We start from the raw sequence: 23,562 nt of genomic DNA on the forward strand, positions 1-23,562 counted from the left end.
AGTGATTATGTTTCCTTGTGACATCTCCATTGAGGTGAATGGAGCATAAAGGGCTAGCTTGCATGTTAACGTCCATTCAAGACATCCAATTGCCTTATGTTGCCCTTCGCTGTAGGCCTCACTGCAATTTCTCAGAGGTTGTTTTGTTCTTCTGGGCTTCTCTGCTAACCACATTAGGAATATTTTCTGTAGTGAAAGCCCAAACATTGATCAGTTGTCTGTATTTCATCCAATAACTTTTTATTTCTTTTGGTAAAAATGTATTAAATGTTTTCTTAAACCTATACACCCACTCAGGTTTATATAGCCTAATTTCTAATCCTCATTAATCAGATTTTCAAACATCCACTATGGCAAAAGCAAATTCATTCACAAGCCAGGCAGCTTAAGTATGGATTTCTCAATTGCCTTTGGTCACATGATGACACAGATGGCCCTGGCTGGTCATGGAAAACAGAATTCTACCTGATGTTTGGCCCTTCTTTCTCTCTGCAGTATCTTTTTTTGAGTGGGCTTGGGTGTGCTCTTTATTTACTGAAAGCAGGATTTATGGCAGCTGTTGGTGTTGATGTTGAGTGGCCTGTCTCAGATAGTCTGGCCCAGGAACAGCAGCATGTAGTCACAGTGTTCCTGGCACAGAATGACCTCACGCTGGAGGAGAATCGGGTGTCCCTGGATTATAGGGATGGTTTTGCATCCCATGTAGCTGTTTTTAGACTGTCATTAGAATAAGCTAGCTACATGTTGCATGGTTTGCAGTGCCTCATGTTTTGAAAAGGGCTAGAACCTTTAAAGCTGATCTGTAATTTAGCAGTGACAGTCAGCAATAAGTCATTGTATTAGTGCTGCCCTGTCTAGACATTGTTCAAGTGAACGTCATACATGATGAGCCTTTTAAGTGATGCTACATGTTGTTCCCTCTGTAAAAATTCAGAATAACTTCAGAGGTTTAAACCTTGAGAGGTCTTGCCTGGGATTAAGTAGATCTCCCTTTTTATGTTGTCATCATAACATCTTCATACAGTTTTTTGAACCACATCCCGTATCACCAAGTCCACCCACGCTACTGTTGCTGCTGCTTTAGTCTGTTGTGGCTTTAACTGCAAGGTGTGTCTAGTAAATTGGTGTTCTTGTAGATCTAAAGGATATTATGTTTGTTTTAGTAAGTAAGCTACCTATCTTTGTATTCACGTGTGCAAATCCTTTTAACTGGTGGAAAGAAGTGATATAATTTGTTGTAATTGGTAGATTGATTATTCAGAGCCAGATCTATTAAAGGATTGTGACTGCTTTCACCAAAGCGTTTGCTAAAAGGTAGCAGTATCTATAACGGATTTACTAAACGGTTTCATTGGATCAAAGTCGCTATTAGGATGTATTTTGCTGGGATTTCTTCACTTTGAAACTTTCTTTTTGATGCATGATCATGCACATGTATGCCTGGAGTAAACACACTAAAACAGGGTGGAGATTATGTAAATTAGTCCGATCAAGTATTTTGCCTAATTTACTAAAGCATGCATTAATTGGAACTCCCCTCTTTGCATGAGAATTTAGGAACTCCTGAAAGCTGGTATTTTGTGCTGGTCTAGCCTATAGCTCAGTCACAGGAGGCCAGAGACTGGTGTCAGGCTGTACGCAGATCTTCAGCAGTCAGATCAGTTTCCCTTGTGGGCTGCATGGGGTGGAGATGAACGAGTGCATCTTTTTCATGCATAACACTCTGGAAAGGTGTTCATATTTTTATACATAATGAATTATTTTGAATGTGATGTCGTTCCAAATTTTTATTCTCTATTGGTCTTGTATTCCTGTTGTAATACGGCGATGCGAAGCTGTACCTCCTTGACCATTATCTGTATTTTCTTATCTGTTCATTTTTATTTTTCTTGTGGTTCCCCGTTACTTGTGCCTGGTTGCTCCATATCCATTTTTTAGCAGCTTGTAGTCTGGATGCCGAAGCATCTCTTATTGTTTCTGTCCCTTCTTACGAGTTTCTCATACTGAAAAATTGCAAATGAATGCATTGAATTTATTTGATTGCATAGAATCAGTCTTGGTGAACCGGCTGTTAACGTGTACTGCAACAGAGCTGCAGTACAGGAAATGTTTTGCGCTCTTTAGTAATCCTGGCCCTCTGTTCCTTGTTTCAGGATTTCAAATGCCAGGTGCGCATTTCTTACATGCTGTGCACCTCTACAGCTGGAAAGTCTCCACTTTATTTATTTTTTTAGGATCCATTGGTCAGTCCCCAGCTGTTTTTTCCCCCCTTTTTAACACGGCATATCTGCTATGTGGGGTATTCTTGCATTCTTGCATGGCCAAGGTTTTCTGTAAAACTTAATTATAAACTCTCATTGGTAATTTGATTAATGTATTGTCAAGGAAAAGCATAACTTTTCCTCACCCAAGCAAACTTTTTTGTTCAAATAATAGCACTTAGTGGAAATTTTTTCTTGCATAACATGTAATCCCCAGCATATCTGTACTGCAGAATCAGAAAATATGAATTCCCCAGAAGTCTCAGTGGGTTATACCACAGTCAAGGTTAAAGTTGGCTTGAGCCACTTCAGCACAGACTTCTGCGATTGCCTGGATTATTATTTAATTCTTATACAACCCTAAAAACAATATGATAATTTACCCTAAGCACCTCTTACATTGCATGTCTTGTATATGCTTACACTGTTTTAGAAGAGACCAAATGAGACTGACTTATGTTAATTTCTTTGATTTGAAAATGAGGGTAATTACACTTCAGTGCACAGAGAAGAATGTTTGTGTCATTTTAAGCGGGGAGGGGCACACAACCAGTGCTTAAATTGATATGAAGTTATAGCTCATCATAATAGAAAGGGTTTCTTACAAATGGTTCTCTATAGGCTGTGTGCTTTAAATAAAGTGCATGCATGAAATGGAAGCATTTTTGCAAGGCCATCCTGTCTCAGTGTGGTATTAGAACTGAGCTAGCCAGTAAAGTCAGCATGCTAAAGGCTTTCCATGCTAAAGAATAGATCTCTTCAGAGGAATGTAGGTACAGTTTCAATTAAGATTTACTTTAAATAGCTGTTGCTCATGGTGATCCTAGCCCTCTTTTCTCCTAAGCTCTATAATCGCCCTCAAACATTAAAGCTCACCCTGTGAGAGAAAACACTGCTAAAGTCGTCTGAGCAAGGACAAATGGGGCCAACAAAGCAGTCACGTACACCATAATGATAAGAAGACAACTAACACAGGTGCATTTGTTAGTTAATTAGTTGCCAGCCATTGACAGGCTGTTATGCATATAGCATATTGCGCTGCGTCTTATTGTACTTCATCTTTCTGAAAGCAGAGCCAGACAGAATTCATGTTCTCATGAGACCCGGCATACAACCTTATTATTAATTATTACTGTGTATTTCAGCAATTTATAGCTAAAACTGTGAGCCTGTTTTAGACAAATATGGCTAGACTGATGCGAATAACTATTCCAGTGAATGATTCAAATTAAAATATGTGAAATACATTACATACAGCATAGTGTATTAAAACAAAGTATGTGAACTAGTGTAGAAATATTGAACTATAGTAAACATTGCGTGGTATTCAACTGTAAACCGTAAACGCGGTGTGCTTTCGTAAATACTGCACTATGGTAGACTGTCATATACACAGTGTTATTGTGAAGACAATATACTGTTGTAAACAATGTTCTGTAAAGTACACTGTGTATTATAGTAAATATGTTTCCAAAGAGACTTGGACGAAACAATTTAGCTAATAATTCCCATTTTCTTAAAGCATGTTATGTGGATGTCTTAGAGATGAAAACAATTATCTGGGAAAGTGTAAACAGTCGCCTTTTTGCCTTACTTAGCTTTGTTTTTTGTATTTATATATGTCCCCATCTGATTAAAAACGTGCCACTGACGCTGAGCAGACCTTCTTTAGAGGGCTCAATACATTGTCCAAATTGGTTAGTGCAATAGTGTTCATAAATAGGAAAGGCTTATTCAGCCAGAAGAACCTGTTCTAGCATAGAAACAGAAGTCTTAGTATAGTTGTTTTTTTTTTGTTTTTTTTTTAAAACCCTTTATGCTTTTTTATGTTTGTATATTCTTTAAATTCTTGTGGGTGCAACATAGCCCTTGGTATTCTATTAGAGTGGGAAATGGCATTTTGTCATCAAAACTGAACTGAAAATGGTGCTTCTCCATTGGTTGACTTTGTGTGACTGGCTATTTCGATTGTTGAGGCTTACTAGCTTTTTCAAAGTTATGCTACATGACTCCTTAGTTAGGCTTCCTTACATCTGTTGATTAATAGGATAAATAAGGATAAAGTGATCACACAGACTTTGTAGTGTTAAAAATGGCATATAAGAATTTTTCTTCGTATTTGTCCAGTACTGCTGCAATTTTCTTCTTCTTAATGATGAAAGTGTTTGCAGGTTTAGGATCTGTGCCTCATGGGGCCTGGGGCCTGGGGCCTGGTCCAGTATTGTACCAATGCTGGTGTCAGTGACATTCACTGTAGTTTAGCCCCAAATCATTATTAAGACCAGTTAGCGTATCAGTATGTACCATTACCCAGTTGGCTTTAGGCTGCTTTTGAGAGCTCAGATGTTCTCCATTGTTGGAAAACTGTTTGAAGTTGCATACTTCTTCAAGCAAGCTTAAGTATAAATGGGTTTAATGAGCACAGTGGTAATGGAGCTGGTACATTCTGTGCTTTCAGCTGGATTGTAGCTGATATGCATGCAGCTAATTGCTCTTTTAAGGTAAGGGCAAAACACTGAAGTTTATTGGGGGTCAAATCAAAACCTTTATAATCCTCTTCTTGGTCTTTATGGTATCACGTGAATGAGTGATTGTATGTTCCGTATTTTAATACTCATGCACAAATATGTCAGTCAAACTGGGTCAACCCCAAGGTCTCTGTATGTGAGAATAAGATGGAGAAGCTGAGACTAAAGCATACATAAAGAGACTAAAGAGACATAACCAGCATTGCTTAGGACACAGTGGTCCTCATGTTCTGTTTGTTTGCTCTGCTGAATCCTTTCCAAACTTTCTTTTTTGGACATTGCTATATACATTTTCTATGGTCTCTAAACTCACAACGGGACCCGAGGAATGCCATGCATTTCACAGTCCATTTTCCAGCCTAAATATTAGGGTACAATTGGGTGCCCGTGAGGGTACAATTGTGAAACCAGTCGTCCCCTGAGAGGTTATTACGAGATGTATGTATGTTTCAGTGTGCTGCATTTCAACCTCTCCTTGGGTATGATTGGTGCTGGAGGTTTCAATGCAGGTTGTGAAATCCCTCTCTCAAATATTTATGTGTTTTGAGGCATGGAAAAAGCTGCTCATTCTCAGTTTCCATTTGCTGTGCTGAACAGAGGGTGCTGTAAAATGCGAACCATAATGTGGAGGCATCTTGGGTACACAACTTTGGATTCATGCCACTGTGGCCATCAGCAGTCGAGCTGTGCCTCTCCGTTTCATTGGGGAACTGTTTCGGTCATTTCCATCAAATAACCCGACAGGTGATTGACATTTAAGCGTTTTTACAGTATCACTAAAAAAAAGGGTGACCACACATTTAACTTAAAGAAGAATTATTTCTATTTTTCCTCATTGCATTTTAGTTTGAACACAGTGAAACGTTCTGATCTGTTCTGGTTTCGCTCAGAATTTTGGAAAGAAATATTGGGGCATTGCTTGAGTCATCAGTATGTCCTAATAATGGATTATCTGATCAACAATGTTACCAATCTTTTTTAGATATCCAACCATTATTTATTTATGTTTGTCATCCGGGGATATAAAAAGTCCATGTCATGTCAACCACCCATATTCATTCTTTTAACTTTGCATCTAGCTGGTAAGGTACACCTTCACTGTATTTGCAAAGAATAAATGCGTGCATTGCAGTTCTGCTCCTGCAGTACTGAGAACTTCCTGCTGGGCAGTTATAGCTTGCCATAAGCACTGGATTGGTTTCTGTAACAGGATCAAGGACAAGCTGATCTCACAGCGTTTTGGGTAAATAGAAGGTGAATGGCACCAGGTGTGCCTGCCTGGTCCCAGTTAGTTCATGGTGTGACTTGGAGGCGAAAAGAACAGGTGTGTTGGCTGTAAATCAGTTTCTTTGTGCAGAATTACGGTAGCTGTCAGTGAAACTGCTTTGATATAAAAAAGATAAAATCTAATAGAATAATGCCAAGTAGATGACACGTACTGTTGCCACATGCCTTTGCATGCTAACTTTGGTAAAAAGATCTGGGAAGGAGACAAAAATCTCTTGGCACAGATAGTGCTGGAATACTAATGTTATATGTTATATGTATTCACTCGGCTAGATGTGCCAAGATGGCTAGATGTTTCAAATGGACATTATGTGTATAGTGGTGAACTGATATGTTTTAAAGCTTCCATCACCTTGAATTGTTCACATACCTACCAGTTAGTTTTGGGGCAAAATAATTATGAGGAAAATGATCAAAGTGACATTAAATAATGTTTTCACATTTTCACATTAGATAGTGAGTGCTGGTGGGTAGGAGTGGCTGGCTGTGGGATGTTGGGAGTTGAGGCTGGGAAGTCTTTTATCCCCAGTACCTAGTCAACTGTTTGTTTTCCCAGCATTAGCTGTGTGTAATCCCAGTATAAAAATTGAGCTGTAGTGTGGCAACTTGTGTGGATGAAAAAAGTGATAGGACTGCAGAAAGTGGTTCCATGGCTGACTGAACTTCAGGCGACAGAGTTTTGAAGACCGCTATTCAGTCCTGCTCGGCATTAAGGCCTGCCGCAATCTGAGAGTTTAAACTGGGCGAGTTGAATGAAAACGCTGTGCCAGTGTATTCTCTTTTTTTTCCCCCTCCTCCTGATAAATTACCAGTCGATACGTTCTAACAAAAGGAGTGCTGTCTCTCTGGTGTAGCACTGAGGAGGATCACATGACCCGGAGCCATGACATCATCCTCACAGGCTCTCTTCTTTTGTTGAGGCTGTATTTGGTAGCCAACACTAAAGATTGTCACTGTGAGACTTGCGGAACCTGCTTCACTATGTAAGCCAGGAACTGGAAGTGTGCGCGCTGGCTGAAAATGGCCAAGTCTCCTGCTTCACTGGAGGATAGTTCATTGGTTTATGGCGGGAGATTTCTTAAATTAACAGAGCAAACGGTTTTCTTTGTTGTTGAAAAAAGTCTGTAAATTACCTCCAAGGGCTCGCACTTCACAGTTGACTTAATGTTGTGCAGCATTGGGACGCAGTAGCACCCCAAATGGCATTCATGGTGTTTGCAGAAATGTGTCATGGGAATTTCAGGGCAAGGTCAAGGCACCTATATTTAGCCCATTGCTACTTTATGTTTTCAAGACTTTAGAGATGTCCTGGAGGGCTGTGAGTTTTGTAGTTCAGTCTGTCATGTGGCAGAAGTCCTCTCATTCTTTTGAGCTGAGGGGGAGTGACTGTGGGGGAGGAGGGTGGGAGGTAAGGGGTGGGTAGGGTATGAAATAAGTTACAAGTCAAAATGTTCTGTACACTCAGTCCAAAACTCAAGTACTGCACCAACAGACTTTCTCATTATGAGATAAGCCTAGAATACCAATATGAGCTCAGCTCAAATAATAATAATAATAATTCACCATGTAGCTACTTGGTGTATAAATTCACTGATGCCTTCCAGAGTCTTGAGATTCCATTACCATTAAAGTACTGGATCCTGATTACCTTTAGGCCTAATACATACACATATAGTGCATCCTCCTTGTATATATTGCGGTCCATAAGTATTTAGACAGTGACACAATTTTTGTTGTTTTGGTTCTCTGCTGCAGCACATTGGATTTGAATGAAGAAATAGATATTAGGTGAAATTTCAGACTGTCAGTTTCAATTTGAAAGATAGCATTGCCCTTGTAGTGACACATCAACCTTGGCCCTATCTAATTTGTGGGTATTTGTATTCATATCGGGTGAACCACATGGGAATTGCAATCTTTTTTATACATAGTCTCCCCATTTTGGAATTTAGATATCAAATGAACTGCACTTGCCATGCCAGGAGAGTGGCAGTTACTGCAGTCAGTTACTGTCAGTTGCGCCGTGTCTGTGCCAGTCTGCCAGAGGGCATTAGCCATGTCTGATGTAAGACGTAGATGCTGTTACTTTTCTCAGCGGGGTAGGAAAACCAAGCATACAGTTAGAGACGTGAGTGTATTGTCTGAACGCACCGTTTACGACCTTCACACAGTTAAGTGAAAATATCCTGAATAGAAGGGAGTAAGTCTGTGCGTGCGGAAGTAAGTCTTCCTATTTGGTAAGAGGCAACGTTTTCCTGTGCTGCTGTTTCTACTCCCTCATACATAAGAGAGAGGGGCTGACTTGCATTTGCTGTGCTGTAGACTGTCTGGGTTAATATGCTATTTTAGTTCCAGATCAGACTCCTGGAAATGATCTTGGAATTGACATGTGAATGAGGTTGGATTGGTTTGGTGTTTTTTTCAATTAACGCTTTTTTATTTTTTGTTGCAGGATTTGTGGCAACAATCAGAAGTGAATGTGATATCCAGGAGAGAGAGAGAGAGTCAGAGTTTGAAAGTGTCTAACATGGCTGTGGCTGGATGTCCGGATTATTTTCTACACCATCCAAACTACCAGGTAATACAACTGCGCCTGTGCCCCTTTTCTGTGCTGTCACAATAAGCCATCAAGTGTACACAGCAAGTACAAATTACTCAACAGAAAACAATAAAGAAATGCCTGTTTTTCCATTGTGGCAAGCGACAGACAATTATTTCTAAAGTAACCGGTTCTGTTATGTCATGTTTCAGAATTACGAATCAAAGATTGAAAAAAAGAATAATTTAGTTTTTTCTTTTGTCACTTTTTTGCCTGTGAACAGCTGCCTGCTATTGAGAATGTTAAATAAAATGCAACTTTTCAGGGTCAAAGCAGGTCAAAGCAGGTGAAGTTATGCATATGCCAGCCTGGTATATTCTGGTCTAAACATAGATCATATATTCCAGGTTTTTAGCAGTATACTTCTACCCAGGTAACAGTCCTCTAAGAATAGCTGTGATAGTTTGTCCAAGCTGAGTTATGAGCCTTTGAATGAACATTCATACTTCATAAGCCTGAGTGTGGGTGAAGGCAGTGATTGTGTGAATGTCACCAGTGAGAGGACATTTTAGTGGTAAACTGTTCTGATTTGTGTTTGTTGCTTGTGCTGTCTGAGCATCCAGTCAGATCAGGTCAAACCGTTTTAGATGAAATGCTAGGCAAGCTTCTCTCAGCATAGCTCAGGGAAGGAGATACTTTTTGCTGTGTTTGACTTGACAAACATGTTATTGGATTCACTGGACAAGCACTACTGAGTCATGCATCTGTTATATTGTGACCCATCTCTCTCTGAAGATGTGATTAGAACCAAATGTAGGCTGATTTAAACCACATGTAGGCTGATGTTGAATTTGCTTTGAAATCATTTTAGAATTTGGACAATGTGAATATTTTATCGGAAGGGTGTGAATGGCAAACCGGTTGGTGTCCTTAACCTGTACTTTTAGAAAGAGTGGAAAATGCCTTATTTGAGTTAAGAAGAAGAAGTCTTTAATGGCATTTAGCGAAGAAGGTGATGTTTGAGTTTACTGAGGGATTGGACAAGGCCTGTATTTGAGTGAGTGAAACAGTGGAAATATCCCTATTGGTACGAATGTCCCCAGTATTTCAAGTATGGCCAGGAACAGTCTGCTTAAAAGAAAAGCTTATCTGGCGAGAAGTGAATGAAAAGCTCGAAACCGGTCATTCGGAGTGTGTGTGTGTGTGTGTGTGTGTGTGGGCACTTTGTGATGGATCCGGAAAATAAACAATTTGGTGTTTGAATGTACCTGTCAGGGCTAATAGATTTAGGAAGAGAGCATGAATGAAAACCAAGACAGAATGAATGGCGGTGACACAGACGCACATTCCTTTGAGCTGAACGCATCCAGCCTCACGAGGTGGAACTTGACGCAACTAAAACCGTGGCCTCGATCAAAGGATTAACTGGCTTGTTTTGAAGAGCTTTTTTTGTCATTGTTTGTTTCCTCGTGCAGCAGGAGGAAACGTCCGTCTGGGCAGTAATTTCAGGGGAACTCGCTCCACTAAAGGACTCCCTGTGGGAGTCAGCTGGCTGTCCACCCTGCCCCCCGCCCCGGTCATGTGGACCTGTAGCTTGGGGTACAAAAGGGCTCTGCCACACTTAGGTAAAAAAAAAAAAAAGAGGCTCATCAATGGCACCAGATTGAACCTCTTAAATCAAACTGGGACGTTATTAGAGTCTGAAATTCTACATGTGTATTTTTCTTATTGGTCTGTTTGAAGTGTGACAGCTTTTTTTTTTTTTTTGCATATAATATAAGAGGCCGAAATGGCCTATTTGTACAGAGTTATATAACACTAGTAAATGTTATGGGATCCTGGGCCTGAGTCCAAAGCCGTTTGGAGCAGAGCCAGTTCACTGAGATGAGTCTCCTGTCCTCACCGGATCTCCCAGCCCTTAGCTTTGCCTTTTCTCTTTTCTGTTGACAAAGAGTGGGAAAAAGTTCCAAACGCTGTAATGACATAAGCAGTTTGAAGTCGCGGTGCTCAGCAAAGATTTATGTGCTGCTGTGTGGGAGTGTTGGGGGTGGGGTAGCATTCAGTGTGCGGCGCTGACTGTCCTCTGTAGCCCCCCTCCCCAAGAAGGAGTCCTTAGTGAAATATTGTTTGGGGGGGGGGGGGGGGTTAACTTGTTAAGTATGACTTTGCTAACTAAACTGTCTGTACGGGCAACACTGTGCTATGCGTTTGAACAGGATGTGGTCACCGATATGTCACATGGGTACATCACAAATCTGAAGTCCATTCAGTAAGCTGCAGCAGGTTTCCCAAGGTCTTAATAAGATGTGTTTTAGTCCTGTGATTGTAGTGTTTTAAGTTGAAATACTTGAAATGCCTGTGTGCGCGTGTGTACCATTTGCATGTATGGGTGAGACAGAGAGAGCAAAAGGCCCACACTTCTCATTAAATTCCAGCAGCAGCAGACTTTACCCTGCTGTGTATATGTCTGCTGGTCACAAACTCATTTTTCAGACACAATGTCATAATATTTTATAGTAATCGCTTTTAACCTTAGCCGGAAAGTAGACCATACTGAACTCCTGTAGCGTTCATTTAGAAAAGCTGACCAATAATAATTTCACTGTTGTATAACACCTGACAGTATTGAGGTTTCAGAGAATTAAAGAAGAACTTGTTGTCAACTGATTGTAATGGATTCATTAGATTTATTTATAGCGGATTATAAAAGCAAGACAAACCTATGTGTGAGACTTTCTAGGAAATGGAATCCAGGAGGATTGCTCGGGCATAGGAAAGTGTTACAATCCAACATGTCTTTGCGGCCATGGGTTTTTGCCAAGGCGACGGGTATTTATTTATTTATTTATTTAAATTTTAACACAAACTACCAAGCTCATAGCATGTGTGAGCAATCAGTATACTGTGGTATTACTGGTCCAGTGATAAAATCATTTTTGGGATAACATCTGGGTTCAACAAATGGGAATGGGTGAACTGGAGACACGGATCAGATAGAGATCGCATACTTTCTTTTGGTTTCTGCAGTGCAGCTGAAAGGAGTCTGTATCGCCAACAGAGTGGCTGTGTTGACTTAGCTTTCTGAGCTGCTATAGCCATTAAACCTGCTGTTCCCTGAAGCCCGGCAGTATTCTGAGAGTTGTAAATTTTTCTCTCTGAGTTTTATAGATGTTTACAGTGTGATTCAAGTGCAGATTTTGGCTGCCTAAAGTTCCTGTTCCTGGAAGTCAAACTCTGTGTTCTAGGATTTCTTGGAAGTGGTAGATTTGAAAAGGCTGGTTTATTATTTTTTCGATCTTATGAATAGCTTGGTTGATCTGTTTACAATCAGAAATATTTGATCAGTCCAAAAAGGAATGACAAATGTACTGCTTCGGCCGCATTGGCTCAGTTTCTGAGCCTGACCTTGCAAAAAAGACGTGAGCATTTGAAAATTATATGGAATAATCCAGTTTAAACAACATTTGTGTTTAATAAATATATAATTTGAATGAATTTGTTCATTGATTCTGTTTTATGAGGTGAAGTATTTTGCTGCTAGTGATTTCTTGTGAGTTTTGGTACTCTGGTATGATTTTATTTTTAGTGTGTTTTCTCAGCAGGGGGTGCTGTTTTTCTGTTGTACTTGCATTCTCATGCTACATTTCAAGTCTATGAGGATGTCATAAAATAATACTCCACGCATGAAGACCGTGCCTTCATCACCACACTCGGTCCAAATATTAGTTTCATTGTTTGCTTCATGTTTTAACTGTTGAGTTTCTACTGTTGAGTTTTCTACTACCCACTTCAAGCGACGACTGAAGACTCACCTCTTCAGGGTGCAGCTCTCCCCATCCCTCCCTACCTCCCTGTAATCTCTTAATTGACTGTGAGCTTGGGGTTGTAACTAGGTAGCTGTTTCGTAGGTGACTTTTAGTTAGTGCACTTGTCTTAACTACTGCTTGTGTTTTTGCATAGACTGTGTTGTTGCTGTCCTCGTTTGTGTTAGTGTTAATCAGTTTAACCTTCAGGGTCCAAGTTGAACTATGGGGTTGTTCCCTGCACTTGGAACGATACTTCTCTCTAGGGTTTTCGACATACTTGTTCCTGGTTATGGTTATACACTTTGTTGTACGTTGCTCTGGATAAGAGCATCTGCCAAATGCCTGTAATGTAATGTAATGTACTGGAATGCTTTTGCCAAGGAAAGACTGTATTTTACACCGGTGTTCCTCTTGCACTTATTGTCATCTGGAAGACCAGGAGCTTTGATTGAAATGTTTATCTGCAATCTTTGTGTTATTTCTTAGTTTTTTTTCCTGAACAAACATGATGAATACTCACACAATTGCTGTATTTTGCTGGAAGTTTGTACTTCTGTACTTTTTGGCCGATTTTTAAACTCTCGACAGGATGGTAAACATTATGCACCTTGTCCTAGTAATCTCTCATCGCAGCAGTTTTTCACCATTTATATCCCACATGTGGAATCCTAACTTGCAACTGTAGACCTTTCTATTACTAGGGAACTCCATACATTTTTTAGGGAAAGGATTGGATGTGCATCCTCTGAAGCCACAGCAGCTGTGGTGCTGGCAGACTGGACTGGAAGGCTGGGTAACTGAAGGAACTGAGGCGGGCAGATTCCTGGCAGGGGAGTCCTCTGTGTGTCATGAGGTCATGTTGACCGAAACCCTTTCCCTTGTCTTGACTTTAAAAGGAATCCTGATGCCCTATGCCAAAGAAAGCGGGTTTGATAGAGGTATGCTTTCCAAAATTGATTCATATGGCTTTTTCAGCCCATGGGGTGAGGGAGTCCTGTCTGCAGAATGAGAGAGGGAGAGGTATGAAGTGAAAACTTGGCAGAGTAACCCAGTGCCATGTCTCTGTAATGTCAGCTTTGCTCCCATAAGTAAGTGATTCTTGCCAATGAAAATGTGTTTTTGTTGATCGATTGGCAGGTTACAAGCAAAGGTGCCATGCTTGGCTGTTTGTTTTGTTCACAAATTTCCAGCATGTTAGATCAAGCACAGCGTTGTCCATGAGGAACATATCCCTCCATGGAGAAACAGAGTTCTGCTTTCTACCACTCTGGTAATGTTATAAAAAAATAAACAAGTTGATGAATGAATTAAGGAATGACAGTTTGGGAATCTGTTTTTCGTGTTGCGTTGCTCACTGTTTGTTGCTGCATAAGCTGAAACCATGGCAACTACATAAAACATTTCCAAGACAAGGTCAACTGTGTTTGTGTTTACAAACATTGCCTAATGCTTAAGATATTTTTTAAATGACTAGTACTCTGTGAACTCATGAAGTCAGATTTGGAGATGCATAATATCATGCAGGTATGAATGGACACATGAGGCATAATACATTTTTGCACTACCTATAAAGTAAGTCTTTCCCATAGATCTAAATGCAGTCACATTAGTCACTGTTCCTCCATAACACTAGAAAGTTGAGCAATCTTTGTGACTGAAGCTCCTGCCATCCGTGCCTCAATAATGAACCCTCTTTCAAAGTCATTTAGATCTTTTCCTCTTGCCATCTTGATCTAAAATCGAGGTCAACTGGGCAACTCAGCATTTTCATACATGCCACGTGTATAGAGCGTGATAGGATGCTAATTGCTTAATTGTATCATGCAGTACATCTGTGCAGAAGCATCTGTATTTGTTATGTTTCTCCACTCATCTAATCAGGTTGTTACTTTAAGTTGTCACCCATCTGTGTGTGTGTGTGTATATATATAATACACACAGATATCTGAAGGCACAAAATCACATTCTGTTCTTTAGTCACGCTGTGAGGATTTCCATCAACTCCCACATCTGTACAGATGTTCTGTATTCATCTTTTCACATGCAAACTAACATTTCGTGCCAACTGACTGAGGTTTTAGAAGTCTGTGTTCCTCTAGAAAGTTTGGTTTGGTATCACAAATAGTTTTTGGTTAAGATTCTGTGTGTAAAACTACATTCTATACCACGTTCTGTACATGTTGCACTGTGTACTGTTTACATTTAATTTTTATGATGTGTAGTTTACTCTACTTTAACCCATACATCTTGCTCAGAAAATATTATGTTCCTGAGTTGGGGGGAGAACAAGGGCAAAGCTGTTCCAGCAGACTGGATGACTGTCGTTTCTGACGACTCCATTGAGTTGTGTTTTTGAGAGCCACGAGACTGAATCTGATCATTCAGACCACAGCATCTCTCTGGGAATTCCCACATTAGTGTGATTTTACATTTATATACACAAACGAGTACATGCATGCATGCATACATATATTCATGAATGAGTTTATGCATGTGCGCACACACACGCACACACACACACACATACGCATCTGTTCCAGGACCTTATATTGTGGTTATATTGTGCAGTAAAAAATTAATGGAATATGGTTGTTTTAATGTCTGTTTTATAGTTTTGGTCAGTCCTCTTTCAAGTTGTCAGGACAGGAGATCAGGGAAAAATGTGGCGTCCCTGAATTTCTGATTTAAAGGTCTTGGCGTGACCGTTCTGTCGGCTTATGTCCCAGCAGGACAATGTAGACCGGGCCTCCAATCACAGACCAGCGGATCTAATTGGGCCAAGTTTCCAACAGTCATCCAATCGGAACTCTCCCAGCCATCAAGGTAGGTGTCCTCACAGCATCCACCTTCCAGGGTCTTTGTTGCTCATGTTGATTCTATTTGATAACTGTGGAAATTTCAATGGTTTGTAATAATATTTTGCATGCATAGCAGGTTCAGCATATCCTGCAGTTACTTACATTCATAAAAGTTAACATTTTGACAGGCATTATGTTACTGAATTGTTGCTGCTTTTCATGTAAAGCGTGTGTATGTGGTACTATGGTAACCTCTTGTGAAAAGCTCATCTCAATCTTAAAGTTTGACATTGCGTATCTCAGTGCTTTTTACATAGAGAGAGAGCGAGAGAGCGAGAGAGAGAGCGTGTACTTATGTGTGTGGTTGTGGGTGCAGTGTGTTCATGTGTTTGCTTGTTTGTGTGTATGTGCATTCATGTCTTCCTGTGTGTGTATTCACAGGTGTGTATATGCACGTATGATCCTGCTAATATTTGAGTTAGAAATGTGTGGCAAAAATGGCTGGATAAAGTGTTTAGAGGAGATGGCGGGGTTGGAATAGACTCATTCTAAAGCAAGAGTCTCATTATGTTCAAACTGGGGTGTGTATTATGCACTTCCCTGCTGTAAACATTTCAGCAGTTCAAAGGGTTGATTTTTAAAAGACACAGGGTGCCATTATAATTAAGCTTTCAATCTAATTATTCCATAGACAATTCATCCAGGATAATCCAAGCATGAGATTTAAGCACAATATTGACCCAGCATGGGAGGGAGAGACTGAAGGATGTTCAGATGTCTGGATGTGGATGTGAAAGCTTGGTGCTGTCATGGAAATAACTGGAGCAGAAATTACATATTAATTTTTTCATTTATGGGGTGGCTGAAATTATGGGGAAAAAAAACCCACCCAGGAGAAAAAACTCACTTTCAGAAGGTTCTTTAGTTTCTTTAGATTAAAAAAAAAAGACATACTCCATTCCTGTGTTTCTTTTGGACATAATTCTCACTCTGTATTTTAATTTTAGTGGTTTGCTGAAAGTTCTCTCTATGACTATACTGTAGCAAACTCAGGACTGAAAATTCATTATTCTACCAACAAAGTCAAGTCTTCTCCCTGTTCCTTAAATCTTATTGGATGATTCAGTCTTACCAATGCCATTGCTCTCAATAAAATATTTAATTTGGTATGTGTAATGTGTATCTGATATGTCTGGAAAAATAGGTCAAGTTCATCATAGAACTTCAGCAAAGGGGTTAATTAGCAGTTTTAGTGCTTATGGGAAAACTGTTGTTAGGCACAATGTGAAGAGGAGTACCAGCAACCCCCTGAAACCATGACTGTATTCACAATACAGCACAGCCGTTTCATAGTGCCGTATTACTTTTATAAAACAGTTACAGAGACGATTTTAGCGGAGACTGGTCAGGTGCTGGCATTATCTGTAATGCTCGTAAAAATGAATGGTAGCTACAATTAGCAAATCCTCCATTCGTTGTGAATTACCGCACTGTGGATTATGGGTAGTTTTGCTACAAAGGAGTGCTCAGCCTGTTACTGGTTGAAAATAATGAATGGAAGTCAACTGGGAACTTCATTAATGGTACTGCTTAAAGCCTGATAATAGCCATTATAAATCTTTTATTCCCGTTTTTTCTTTGTTGCTTCAAAAAACTTGTCGGCCTCAATGGTGAACCATGAGGCGTGGCAGCTAATATTTATCCAACTAAAAAAGCGGTTTTGACGTGATATTCCACTTGTGGCTCCAAAACATACGGCATCTCATTTTATCTGAGCGAAGTGCAACGGATGTTGTAAAATGCTGAGCTAGCGCTACTGAATGGTGTTATGCTGTCATCCAATGTATCTGCTCCTGTTGAATCATTTCTTATCAAAGTTTCTCTGATTTTATTCTATATCTGCTGTTCCAGTAATCCGTGGCGACGATTAAAATAACGAATGAGAAATAGCTTGTCTTCCTCCTGTAGTATGCATTATCGCCACCACATTTGTCTTAATACAGCGCTAGAAGGGGAACAGTGACATATATGTTGACTTCTCTGAAACCTGCCAACTGAGTGTTTTTGTTGGAAACAGGCAGGGCATTTTTATATTGGCTGCATTGTTAGTTGATTGCAGACTGAACTTTGTAGTTTATTGGCCATTTCATCAGGCAGTAAGATCTGATGGGAACATACCGTGTAAAAACAGCAATAAATCACGTCCCCTATGAAGAGCCTTTTAAAAGGATTCAATTCAAAGCTGCTTCTTCAGCATAGACATTGTTAAGTCAGAAAATGTATTGTTGTCATGCATGTGATTTATGAAGAAGCTGCTATATGGGGCTTGTGTGTAACGTAGCCAGCTGAGACGCCAGTTCTTAGGACCCTGACTGTCTGTAACCCCAGTGCCTGGGAGTCCTGCGGTGTGGTGTATAATTAGCCACGGTCTCACACACATGTGAAGAGTTTCAGTCAGTAGGGTAGTGCCTGTGTCTAATGCCACGGTGTCTCTTTTGTCTGATCACACACATGTAATCTGCTTATGCCAGCTGCAGAGTCCTCCACAGCAGGAGCTGCGCAGCTGAGCTGGTGAATTGCAGAGTGAAAAGAGACGGTGGGTGGGTGGGTTGGCTGCATGAGGCTATGGCAAAATTATGGTACTCAGTTCATCTCGAACATGTTCGCCAAACCTTGCTTAAAAAGTGAACCTTCTTCAGCCCAAAGCCGAGGGGCCTCATTTAGAAATGGAGCGTACACACAAAAAAGATGCATACGCCACTTTCCCTGTGGAAAAGTTACACATCCATAACAATCACCTGTTATGGATGTAGCCTATAACTTTTCCACAGGGAAAGTGGCGTATGCATCTTTTTTGTACAAACACATTTACTTGACTTTGCTCCAACTATGCGGTTGTTCCCTGCACTTGGACCGGTACTTCTCTCTAGGGGTTTCGTCATACTTGTTCCTGGTTATGGTTATACGCTTTGTTGTACGTCGCTCTGGATAAGAGCGTCTGCCAAATGCCTGTAATGTAATGTAATGCTTTGTTTCTGAATGAGGCCCCTGGGCTTTGGGCTGCAGAAGGTTCACTGTGGGCTGCAACACCCAGGACATTCCTCAGATCAAAGATTTGAAACCGCACATGTTTTAGTCCATATTCTGTCAGTGTCTGTCTTGAAGGTGCCTGTGACACTAGTATGCTAGTTTTTCGAAGCATTCTGTAATATTGATATATAGGGTAATTACAAGGCAGTTGCAATTTAAAAAATAAACTGTTTTTTCTTTTAAATTTGTGAAAGTTCTTTTAATACCGTAATTGCGAATGTCATGTTGTTTTACCCCATAATTTGGGAAACTTAGTTTAGCTGTGACTGCTCACCTACAATGCCTTATAGCATGTTGCCTGGCAACCTAAGAGCATCCATGGTCTTGGTGACTTAATTTCAGATGGAACAAGCCGTTCTTCTTCCCCTGTGTCTCTGGACATGTTGGGACGCACATCGGGGGTACTGGCACCTCCTCTCCACTCCCCCGATGTTGGTGTCCCCTGGCGAACTGTGCTACTCCATGTGGGAGGTGTCTGGATGACAGAATGGGTCCAGTGATTCCTTTCACAGGGAAGCTTCCCTCGTCCCCGCGCATTCCTCACGCCTGGGCCGCCGTTCCAGCGGGACGCTGCCGTGTGCGGGGAGGAGGGGGGGTCCCACAGCTCCTCAGCACCCCTTTTGTCTTGACAACATTTGCATGTTAATTGCTGGCAGCTGGAGGGAAGGCACTTGTTGCTGTGGTTCAGCCTGTTTTGGCCGGGCTCGAATATGAAAAACACTTTTTTTTTTTTTTCTTATAACTTTTCATTGCAAGTTCAATGCACAATTTCAGTCTTCTGTTTATTCTTCATTCTCTGTAAAGAATTGCAAATAAGAGTGATCAGCAAGGTTGGAAGAATTTGTTCTTCAAAAAGGAGAAGATCATTTTAGGTTACTGATCTGATCAAATGGTGACACCATTTGAGTCACTAATATTGGGGGTTTCTTTTTCCCAAAGCCTACATTTTTAGAATCCTGTTTGATGTTTAAAGCAGTCCACACACTTTAAAGGGCCAGTTTTTCCATCGGTGATGCAAATACCATTAAGGTTTAATGTATGCAGTCATTCTTGTTTTGTAAAGGGCCATATGGACCTTGCTGAATATAAATGGGCTGTTTGGCATTGTCTCATTCTGTGATGATACAAAACATCCACAACAGCTTTTATGCAGATTACGGGCAGTCTTGCCTTTCTTTACAGTAGACAAATATGTAGCCCTTTTTTAACAATGGGGCGGCGTGGAGCTTGAGATGGAATGCAGGGGGGCGGAGTTTGGGAGTACGCATCCTTAACTCGGAGTCACTGGGATTCCTCGCTCCCACTGGCTGCTTTCAGTTATACCTGACCCATTGCGTGCCAGGGCGATGCTACTAAGAATGACGATTTAAGGTTTATTGTCTTCTTCTAAAATGATCGCTGACCCCTGAAAACGTACAGGGGACTAGGAGTTGACCGTCCCTAGCCCTGCCTGACCAGAATCCTCTGCCATTTGGGAAATAACCATCACGTTCGAGGCCTGCTGGAGGACCCCAGCGTCACAGGGCTGGTGACAGGCGTGTGACTGAGCCGTTCTGTTTTTCTCATGTGCTGCATATCTGAAACAAATCTGTGTCACTGGCCATTACCATTAGCATAATAAAGGAGCAAAGTCAAGTAAATGTGTTTGCAGAAATAACTTGCAGCTGCTTGTTGCTTGTGTGTTTTTGAATAAGGAACATAAATATTGCATTTCATTCTTGAGAAAGTGATTTTTATTAGTAGCATATTACATTTCTATGTTTATATCATTGAAAACAAGCTGTAACATCAGGTTCATTTGAGCTTAATGTTCAGTGTAAATTATATTTCAAAAGTATAGATGGTTTTTATTTCTCCCCAATAATTTTGTGAAATGGCAGTCGGAAGTTATGACAGTCTCCACAGCTATAGGAAACTCGGTGCGTGAGCTCTGCCGTTATAGAGTACATTCCAGCAATGCAGTGTAGTTTTGAAATGTATGTTTAGGTAATAGCGGATCTGAGGCAGACATTGTAAACTGGTTACTGCGTCTTTATTTACTGTTATTCAAACCTGGTACTGCCGGGCTGCAGTATACGCAGTGCTTCCTGCAGTCACAGCTCATAACCTCCTGCTCTCAGTCAACATATCATTGCCTCAAAAACTCCCCCTCAGGGTTTATGGTTTAGAGAGCGCAGGAAAGCTGTCAGAATTATTGTGGCCCTCCTATTGGTTGTCCTCATGCATGAAAATGACATGTGATGATTGCACTGATCTGTTTTCTTTAATTCCCTTTTCTTAGAACTGCTTTGGAGCAGGAAAAAAACAATGATTAGTGTTCCTTACCACAAATTGAGGTTCTGCAGATGAGTCAGGGCATTGATGAGAATAGGTTCCTTTAATCGTTGGATGTGGATAATGTTACTGCTGAAGTGCATAGGTGTAAGCACATCTTTGAAGAATTTTGAGAGATTCAGGTCCCTCTTGCCCTTGACTTTCATGTCATTCATTGATCTGCTTTTTGTGTTCTCCCTTTCCCCTTCATAGGAAAGACATACAGCAGAGTGATGAAGGGGAACTTTTCACGTTGTTTATTTGAAGTTGAACATAGTGTTGCTCTGTAAAATGAAATTGCTTGTCTGTCAGTAACTGCGGTCTGTCTGAAATACATAGTTGTTATGTCCCAGATCTCCTGCCAACCTCCCTATCTTTTCAAAACAGTGCAACAAAGACAAGTCAACCCTTATCTTTTTGCTGAAACAGACAGATGGTTAGTCACACCATACGGTGCGTACAATTCTTTAATCGGACACTTTCCCTCCCACCAATGAGGGTGAAGGTTGGCATGGGATTTTTCAGGGGATACAGTCTTACAAGGTAAGATACACATGTATATCTTACAGTGTACCCCTTGTATTATCATTCATATGATAGTTATTGATTTGTCAGTACATGGCAGAGGTTGAGGAGCTTATAGACGTTATAACTTTTGTTTTCTACTCCTCCGTTACTTACTACTTCTCCATGCCTCAGTATTCTAATATAGCTAATTAGTTTGTCTAACTCAAATATATTTAGCCGTAGCCATCTATGCACATCCAAGTCTTCATTGTTTATTTTTAAAAAATTAAAAAAAGGAAAAATTGAAACATAAACACCCTTCTTGACAAGTGGCCGAGAAACAAAGGTCGGATTCATTCAGGCATACTTGGGCTGTTCAAGGCCATGTGCAATTTGACCAAATAAAAATATGGATAAACCCAGCAGCGTATCGCAGTAAACTACATTTTGCAAGCATGCTTAATTCAGTTCTGTATTCTCTGTTGCACAGAAAGATGCCAGGCTGTGGGGAAATAAAATCTTGCTCAGTGACTATTGTTCTAGTAATCTAATAAAAATATCAGTTGATTCATTTTGCTTAATTTAATTACGTACAAAATCCTCTAAAAAGCTCAACTTTTTGTTTATAACAAATATAGCCTAATGTTTCAATCTAATATGTCTTAAAGAAAGAATGGCTTGTAATTCGATTTAGTTGCTTCTGCAATTTTATAAATGGCTTCATTTACTTTCTGAAAGCTATTTTGCTAACAACAGACCCGTAGCTCGATCCATTATTGCTGATTTAGAGATGCATGATATTATACAGACATGAAAAGACACCAAAACACCACATAGATCATCTGGTTACATAAATCTTTCCTACTGCAGTACCAGCATTGTTTAAAAAAAATAAAAAAATAAAAAATTATAACCATTTTGTGTCTTTATATAGCTGAATCTGCATGCCGAGGATTCCATTTTGTTCCTACACAGTTAACTTGGCAGGAAAAAAAAGCTGTATTTCTGGCTTGTTGTCTGTCCCTTTAATTCAGCTGGATCTATTAGTAGACAGGTGACTAATCTGTCTGTACTAATGCTGACAGATTAGTCACCTGTGATAGGGCAGCTTACCTGCCATGCTTCAGGAAAGGTCATAATGCCCTGTGAGGCATTGGGTTGCAAAGGAGCAGAGAGTGGGCCTCTAATGGAGGCCTGTGCCCACAAACACGAGCAGGCTGATTTCAAATACACCTCCAAATGTACAAATATATATATCTGGTTTAAGTTAATATAAAGGCAATATCCAAATTCAATTCCTCTGAACTCATTATATATAGCCAGCGGTCTATGGAGAGAGATTAGTCTGTATATTATTGACATATGCGTGTATCATGATCCAAAAATGAGGAGTCACAAAGGTGTTTCACAAACAAATATTTCTCAAAATTTTTAATTTTGTCTGGTTAATTTAAATGAATATGCACTGATTTGTAAAAATGGAAACATATCTGTGAATATGTATTTTCCCTTTTGTACAAATACCTCATACTTTGTATATGAAACCAAAAATATGTTTCCAGTTTCCATGTGTATATTTTGCAAGAATACCTTGTTGGCTTGTTCAGTGTTGAATCTGCATTTTGCAGATCAAGAGACACATGCATTCAGTGACATAAGTTTGTGAGTTTCCTTTTTTATTTTAAGACTTTTCTCATGCAGTTTGTGCGGTCCAATCCACAAACAGCTACCATATTCATTTGTACACATCAGTGCAAATTCATTTAAACAACAATTTATGAGACACAAGTTGAAAGATATTTGTGGGTGGATGGTAAAACTTGCAACTTGTCTCTTAATTATGGATCATAATATTGAGACTAATCTCTCTCCACAGTGGTCAAGCTTGCATTTTTCTTTGCGCATCTTTGACAGGCAGTCATGCGTTTATATGGTCACTGCTGTTGGTGAATTCTGTATACAGTTCATTCGTGGGCTTTGGGGTAGCTTATCCTGTTAAGGTACTGCTTTAGTTTGTACATGGGCCCCACTTTCTGATATTTAATCTGGACTGTGCCAGTGCTAACTGTGGCTAGCGGCCCTTCTGGGTGATGCATAACTGGCTTTACTGCGGCTCAGAGGGAGGAGGGGTTCATTTGGCTGGGATCACACCATCTTATCACACGACGGCAACCCAGTCGGTCAGTGAGGTGCCCGCAGGTTCACCTGTTAATCTGCACTTGAACTGTCTTTCTCTGTCTCAGGTCTGTGCCGGATCGCTGTTTAATGAGAAGTGGCGATTGGCATCACGTGCCTCAGAGACGAGCATATGCTTGTCTGCGCTCCCCCAGATCCAGGTTGCAGCAACTAGTGTTGATGTACACATTTTCACTGCAAACTTGAGAAGGGGGCAGTCATGTTTTGTACTGTTATTTACGTTGTGCCTCATTGAGG

General features: G+C 40.4%; 1 protein-coding gene across 3 annotated transcripts in view; it reads left to right on the plus strand.

Moving 5' to 3' along the window:
* The window catches only part of grb10b (growth factor receptor-bound protein 10b), a 74,608-nt gene that overhangs the window by 20,904 nt on the left and 30,142 nt on the right, over positions 1-23,562 (plus strand). Inside the window, exons 2-3 of one of the 3 annotated variants that reach the window (XM_064345206.1) lie at positions 8,529-8,654; positions 15,148-15,244. In XM_064345206.1, coding sequence (XP_064201276.1) covers positions 8,604-8,654; positions 15,148-15,244 — 148 coding nt within the window. In that variant the 5' untranslated portion in view covers positions 8,529-8,603. The remainder of the gene's footprint in view (positions 1-8,528; positions 8,655-15,147; positions 15,245-23,562) is intronic. The other 2 variants (XM_064345216.1, XM_064345225.1) reach the window with 2 other exon arrangements.

The sequence above is a fragment of the Anguilla rostrata genome, chromosome 1 (assembly GCF_018555375.3).
Source record: "Anguilla rostrata isolate EN2019 chromosome 1, ASM1855537v3, whole genome shotgun sequence".
Classification (NCBI taxonomy): Eukaryota; Metazoa; Chordata; class Actinopteri; order Anguilliformes; family Anguillidae; genus Anguilla; species Anguilla rostrata.